Source organism: Notolabrus celidotus, unplaced genomic scaffold (assembly GCF_009762535.1).
Source record: "Notolabrus celidotus isolate fNotCel1 unplaced genomic scaffold, fNotCel1.pri scaffold_134_arrow_ctg1, whole genome shotgun sequence".
Taxonomy (NCBI): domain Eukaryota; kingdom Metazoa; phylum Chordata; class Actinopteri; order Labriformes; family Labridae; genus Notolabrus; species Notolabrus celidotus.
Window position 1 is genome coordinate 125817 of NW_023260014.1, and position 7500 is coordinate 133316.

General features: G+C 44.8%; 2 protein-coding genes across 5 annotated transcripts in view; both read right to left on the minus strand.

Annotated features, from left to right (window-relative positions):
• Nucleotides 1-15: 15 nt before the first annotated feature.
• On the minus strand, nt 16-3186 carry slc25a46 (solute carrier family 25 member 46). The gene is made up of 6 exons (XM_034678326.1): nt 2680-3186; nt 2017-2059; nt 1838-1895; nt 1673-1750; nt 1191-1291; nt 16-127 (listed from the first exon to the last, which is right to left on the minus strand). The coding sequence occupies exons 1-6, from the start codon at nt 2948-2950 to the stop codon at nt 16-18; spliced, it is 663 nt and encodes a 220-aa protein (XP_034534217.1). The 5' UTR covers nt 2951-3186.
• Nucleotides 3187-3682: 496 nt separating this feature from the next.
• The window catches only part of slc31a1 (solute carrier family 31 member 1), a 6723-nt gene continuing 2905 nt past the window's right edge, over nt 3683-7500 (minus strand). For all 4 annotated transcript variants that reach the window (XM_034678336.1, XM_034678335.1, XM_034678334.1 and 1 more), the window contains exons 2-5: nt 7445-7500; nt 7283-7355; nt 7012-7180; nt 3683-5213 (exon numbers count right to left, since the gene is read on the minus strand). The exon at nt 7445-7500 is cut by the window's right edge and continues 96 nt beyond it. In XM_034678336.1, coding sequence (XP_034534227.1) covers nt 5012-5213; nt 7012-7180; nt 7283-7355; nt 7445-7500 — 500 coding nt within the window. In that variant the 3' untranslated portion in view covers nt 3683-5011. The remainder of the gene's footprint in view (nt 5214-7011; nt 7181-7282; nt 7356-7444) is intronic.

Consider the following 7500-nt stretch of genomic DNA (forward strand, 5'->3'; position numbering starts at 1 on the left):
AGAGAGAGAGAGTGTTTAAAATGAGTTCAGATCATCCTCTCTGTGTTTTTCAGGAGAAGTAGTTACTGACCCTTTCAGCAGCAAATGTCCCGCCAGCTGATTCCAACTCCACCTGTGAGGAAGCTCCCTGAGGGCAAAAACACAACGTCACACTACAGTCAGACCACAACATACTACAGTCAGACCACAACATACTACAGTCAGACCACAACATACTACAGTCAGACCACAACATACTACAGTCAGACCACAACATACTACAGTCAGACTACATACTACAGTCAGACTACATACTACAGTCAGACTACATACTACAGTCAGACTACATACTACAGTCAGACCACAACATACTACAGCCAGACTACATACTACAGTCAGACTACATACTACAGTCAGACCACAACATACTACAGTCGGACTACATACTACAGTCAGACAACATACTACAGCCAGACTACATACTACAGTCAGACTACAACAGTACTACAGTCAGTCTATAACAGTACTACAGTCAGACTACAACAGTACTACAGTCAGACTACTACAGTCAGACTACAACAGTACTACAGTCAGACCACAACATACTACAGTCAGACTACATACTACAGTCAGACCACATACTACAGTCAGACTACATACTACAGTCAGACAACATACTACAGTCAGACCACAACAACATACTACAGTCAGACTACATACTACAGTCAGACAACAACATACTACAGTCAGACAACAACATACTACAGTCAGACCACAACAACATACTACAGTCAGACTACATACTACAGTCAGACAACAACATACTACAGTCAGACAACAACATACTACAGTCAGACCACAACAACATACTACAGTCAGACTACATACTACAGTCAGACAACATACTACAGTCAGACCACAACAACATACTACAGTCAGACTACATACTACAGTCAGAGTACATACTACAGTCAGACAACATACTACAGTCAGACTACATACTACAGTCAGACTACATACTACAGTCAGAGTACATACTACAGTCAGACTACATACTACAGTCAGAGTACATACTACAGTCAGACTACATACTACAGTCAGACTACATACTACAGTCAGAGTACATACTACAGTCAGAGTACAGTCACACTGTGACACTGCACACTCCGACTGTGCTGACTCCACAGTGATGGGCTGTCGTGATTGGTTACCGTGGTAATGGTGTTAACTCGCTGATGATGCCCTCGGCCCCGAGTGAGATACCATGAACGATGAAGGTGCTCCCCATCCCCTTCCACAGAGCCTTTGGACCCTTAAACAACAACAACAACAATCAACAACAACAACAACAATCAACAACAACAACAATCAACAGACAGGTAACACCGGATCAGATTCCAGAACAGGATCAATACCTGATTCATATGAATCACTGATCCTCATAAAGAATGTGTCGTTCTGTGGTTCAAACTTTATCTGATGATTCTTAGAGTTTTCATGAAGTCGTGACAGATCTTATACTGCGTGCGTGTGTGTGCGTGTGTGTGTGCGTGTGTGCGTGCGTGTGTGCGTGCGTGTGTGCGTGCGTGTGTGCGTGCGTGCGTGCGTGCGTGCGTGCGTGCGTGCGTGCGTGCGTGCGTGCGTGCGTGCGTGCGTGCGTGCGTGCGTGCGTGCGTGCGTGCGTGCGTATTACCTGAGCTTTAGTGATGGAGTACATGACGGCGACTGCGCTGAACGGCGTCAGGTGGTAACAGCGGGCGTGGTAGTTCACCTGAGACAAACAGCCAATCAGAGATCAGGTTATAACGCTCTGAGAGCCAATCAGAGATCAGCAGGGGAGAGGAAGGAGAGCTCATACCTGACACTGTCTGCGGAAGACGATGCAGGGGTGAGCGAGGACGTTCTCTGTGAACAGGCTGCACACACACACACACACACACACACACACACACACACACACACACACACACACACAGGTTGATGTTTGGATCAAAGAGTCTGAAATATTGATTCTTTAAACCTGAAGTTTTCTCCGACCTGACGAGTCCGATCCCAAACCCTGCGAATCGATTCAGCTGCTCTGAAAGAACAACATCAACATCAGAACACAGAGTCTAAACAACAACAACAACAACAACATCAACATCAGAACACAGAGTCTAAACAACAACAACAACAACAACATCAACATCAGAACACAGAGTCTAAACAACAACAACATCAACAACAACATCAGAACACAGAGTCTAAACAACAACAACATCAACAACAACATAAGAACACAGAGTCTAAACAACAACAACATCAACAACAACATAAGAACACAGAGTCTAAACAACAACAACAACAACAACATCAACATAAGAACAGAGTCTAAACAGCAACATCCACATTAGCATGTTCAGTAGACATACCTGTTAGCTGTTAGCTCTGTGTTTGTCCCGTTCACTTTGTATTATATTGTATCATTAGCATCATTATCAGAGCTAGCTGACCCTGTCCACACAGTCTGTCTGTATAAATATATATATATATATGTGTGTATGTGTGTATGTGTGTATGTGTGTTCATGCTCTTTCTGTCTGAGTACATATATAAATATATGTATATGTATATTTATATATATATGTATTTATATGTGTTTCCTGTCTGCTGCCTGGTTAGCCTGTTAGCTTAGCTCCTGGGTCCCTGCAGACCTACCTGCAGGAGGGACCCCAGGATGCGGACCCTCCCAGCCCGCTGCGGATCCGGGTTCTCCGGGTTCCCCCATGGACTGGTCGAACTGGGGGGTCCGGTCTCCGTGGTGCAGGTTCCGGCTCCCCGGGATGTCCGGCGGCGTGGTGACCCAGTGATGGGGGTGCAGCTCCGCGGGACCCCCGGCGCTCCTCACCGGGTACCCCGCCCCGTACAGGGGGTCCTCACGGGACCGGAACCCGAGTCCATCGAAGCTGTCCGGCCGCCTGGAGGCCATCAGAGGGGTCGGTGTGGGGACAGACCGGGACAGACCTGGACAGACCGAGGGGGGACGAGACTGAGATCCGGTCCACGGAAATCAGAGGTCTTCAGAGAGATCCACGTCCGGCTGGACTAACGGAGTAAGCTCCTAAAGAGGGAGACCTGATCCTTTGACCCACAGCAGAAGATCCACCTGTCACCTGCTACCCGGAAGTGCTGCTTCATTTCCGGGATGGACTCAGTGCTGCCGCCTGCAGGAGACTTCCTGTGTTTCACTTAAAGAAGTCCCCTCATTGTTTTTATTTCTTCACTTTTAAACTGAGGTTAGATCTGTAGTTACATATTACATATAATATTACATATATATATATATATATATATGTGTGTGTGTATATATATATATATATATATATATACACACACACATATATATATATATATATATATATATATATATATATATATATGTGTGTGTGTGTATATATATATATACACACACACAAATATATATATATATATATATGTGTGTGTGTGTGTGTGTGTGTGTGTGTGTATATATATATATATACACACACACACACACACACACACATATATATACACAGTATACAGTGAAGTCTGTGACTAAAGATACCTCCTGTTTAGTGTGAACTACGGTGGCCCTGAAGGACAAACATTTCACCAAACACAGAAAAAGGAGACAAGGAAACCGAGGAGACAAGGATTCAAGGAGATGAGGAAACAAGGAGACTTTCTTCTTCATAAAGTTTATTGGTTTTTTTGATTCCAGCATTTTTGACAGTTCATCATTTCAACACAAACGCTTCCTTCAGACAGATTCATCGACTTCATTTAACGACACACAGACCATCAGATCCACACCGAGAGGACTCAGCCTGAACACACACACACACACACTTGTCACATGGTGTGTGTGTGTGTGTGTGTGTGTGAGAGGCCGGCAGCCTGTGAACCGTCATTATACTTGTGTCCACATGGTGTCGCTGTGCTCTCAACAGTTGTTTTCAGAATAAAAATCCAGTAACCGGAATCCGTCCCTGCAACCCGATTGGTCCAGTGAGTTAACTCCGCCCACCTCCCAGTGTGAACCAATAAGAAATAATCACAATAATTCACAATGACATCACAGAAGTCGACCTCAGCCAGAGACAGACGAGCAGGACGCCGTCCGCGCTTTCTGCTTGGGTTTTTGGTCTTTACAAACACACCCCCTTTAGTTCCTGGTGACCTTTGACCTCGTTCAAAAACACACCTGTACGCAGCGAAGAGACCAGAGACTCAACATGGCCGCCGTCGGCCGGTTAAGGCAGCAGGTGTGGGTTTAAGGCCGGCGGTGGCCGAGGGAAAAAGACGTTTAAAGTGTTTTTATATGAAATCACTTCTGAAGCGTCGTCATGGTTACATCCGACAAACAAACAACCGTGCTGAGCTCTGATTGGCTGCTCAGGACGAAGAGTAAAAACTTAAAGAAACATTTTAAAATGTTTTTAATGAAATAAAATCTAAACAGACGTTTCTATGAGCTCATCGTTTACCCGTCTCCTCTGCTAGCCAGCGGCTAACTAAGCTAACTAACACAGGTGAATATAAAAGCTACATGTGCTGACGTTAGCTAGCAGCAGCGAGCGCTAACTCTCTGGTTGTCATGGCACCAAAAGGTAAATAAAAAACATCATGATTTGATTTTGGCCAATTAGAATCTCCCGAGGTGATCTGAGCTGTGATTGGCCGGCTCGTCCTCCAGCAGGAGTTCAAATTAAAGAAAATGTTAAAAAGTTTGTGACGAATGTAAATAAACGCTAACCTCTCTCTGTTAGTGTGTGCTAACCTACAGCAGGGTGTTACCATGGTTACAGAGAAACATTAGTCATTTAGTGTCTCTTAACTGCTAACTCTGTTTGTCGCTAACATTCTGGGATTTGTAGTCCTAGGTTTGATAGCAAGCTAACAGAGGGAAAGTGTTAGCATTAGCATTTTATCAATTGTGATCAGAAAGAATCAGAGGACCTGCTGTTAGCTCGTGGCTCACAGCTGGGTGCAAGCAGCTAGCAGCTCGCTAATGGCAGTGCTCCGTGATGTCAACGACCACCGCCTTTCGCCAGCTGAACAGGAAGTAGCCCATGCCAGCACCAGCGGCCACGGCGATGCAGAGGTAGGCGTTGTAGGTCATGAAGACGAGCATCAGGAAGTAGCTGACGACCACCTGAACGATGTGCAACAAGGTTTGCAGGAAGTGGGCGGGGCTTAACATCCGCTGTCTGAGAAATAAGAGGTGGTTAGCATTTACTTTAGCATTGACATTAAGATTGGTCTTTGTGTTAGCATTGGTAGCATTAGCATGTTAACCCTCCAGCAGAAGCAGAGTCTTCGGTCTGTGACGCTCAGATTATTATTTCAGCTTCACTTCCACCTCCGAACTTTAAAGTTTTATTTTCTTTACGTACAAAATACAAAATCAGAGCGACACAGACCAACGCAGGGGAAAAACTACAAACATGTCCTCCGTTATATTCCTATCATCCTTATATCCTGTATGAAGACTGAGACACTCCAATCAGAAACTGCAAGAGCTCATTAATTATTCATCAGCGTCTGATTGGTCTGAACAGTCTGATCAGAGTGTCTCCCACAGAGCAGCTAAAAAACCAGAACCAGAACCAGAACCAGACCCTGTACTCTACAGTTACCTGAGAGAGCGTCTTGATAAGCGGGACTTGAGAGGTAGGTCCGCCTCCTCCATGCCCTTACTGTCAATCACTGAGCTGACATTGAACACATGAATGTTTAAAATGTTTCATTAATTATTTCCTCTTAATGTTAACAATGACCTTTATTCATCTGGATCATTTATTGATGAACCTCACAGTTTAATATTTCACCTTGTTTAATATTTTCACCTGGTTTAAAGGTGACATATCACGCTTTTTTCATCAACATTTATTGGTCTAAGAGGTCCCAAAACATGTCTTTAAAGTTTATGCTCAAAAAAACTCTTTGAAATCAGATTCTGGTCTGCCTGTAAACCCCTCTTCTTCATTCCTCATCAGAACACTCTGTTTTCTCTCTGACCACGCCCCCTCAGGAAGTGGATGCGCCTCGGCCGTCCAGCACGTTGATCTAATGTTTACATGTTGGCTGAATATACACGGCTGCTCACAGACCCGCGTTACTTCAACCCTCTGAATCTGATCCAGAATCTGATCCTGACGGAGAGGCGCCTGCAGCAGGACCTTTCTGAACCATTGGTCACAGATTTAGTGTTTCTTGTTGTTTTATTTGTCAGTATGTAGACGTGTGTCTTGGTACACAGCTACAAACATGTAGCTATGTGGCTATGCTAACTAGCGCTAGCACTTATCCATGACAAATAAAAATCATCCACTAGATCTTCAAATCTGCAGACGTGGGGAGTCAAAGCGACCTTTGTGTTTATTAAGACAGCCTACAACTAGCATGCCTCCCTCCTAAGCTCCTTGTTAGCACACATGTGTGCAGGGAATGAAAAACGGAGGAGGGGTTGAGTTGTATTTTATACAGTCTATGGGCTGAACAAGCTCCGAGCTCTGACTTCCTGTTACAGACCGGATGGCGTTGTGACGTATGAAAAACACTGAAAACTGAAACGGCTGGTTTCAGCACACATTTACAGAAAGGTGGAGAAATCAGAACAGGGGCAGAATGGAGTCTTTGACTTTTCAGGGGGTTTGTAGACAGGGACACAGATTTCAGGGAGAGAACCATTAAAAAGAACATTCAGCATGATATGTCGCCTTTAAGATTTCTCACCTGGTTTTATATTTCTCACCTGGTTTAATATTTTCACCTGGTTTTATATTTTCACCTTGTTTAATATTTTCACCTGGTTTTATATTTTCACCTGGTTTTATATTTTCACCTGGTTTTATATTTCTCACATTTTGAGTCATTGAAAATATTAATTTTGAGCTCATTGTAATGCTTGTTATAGTTTTTATGTGATGTTTTAAATATAAGTCTGTTTTAAGTCCTCCATCTCATCCTGTTGTCTTCCTGTTAGCATTAGCATGTGCTACCTACCCGACCGTCTTGTGCGTCTCCATCAGCACCGTCCCGTCCGCCCCCGGCAGCGGCATAGAGTTGTAGCGGACGTTGACCTGACTGCGACGCAGCAGCGTCTCACGACCCATCTTAAGCCCCTCGTACAAGACCGCCAGCAGGAAGACCCCGATACACGCCCCAACCATCTCTGATTGGACAACAGAAGGGAGGGGGCGTGGTCAGTTTAAGTGGACACATCAATGTGAATCAGTGATCGATCAGGGATCTTTAGAGGTCAGGGATCAATCACCTCCAGGAGAGTTGATGAGGAGTCCGGTGAAGAGCAGCTCCACGTTCTCGTAGCCAAAGTAGAAGGTCATCACCTAGGCAACAACAAGCGTGTTGTTAGCATGTTAGCTCTTTACCTGGCTATCCTGGCATGCTAATATCATGTTAGCATGGTGTAGCTCACCATTCCTCCATGTCCCTCATGCCCTCCTCCTCCTCCTCCGTGGTCGTGTCCGTTGG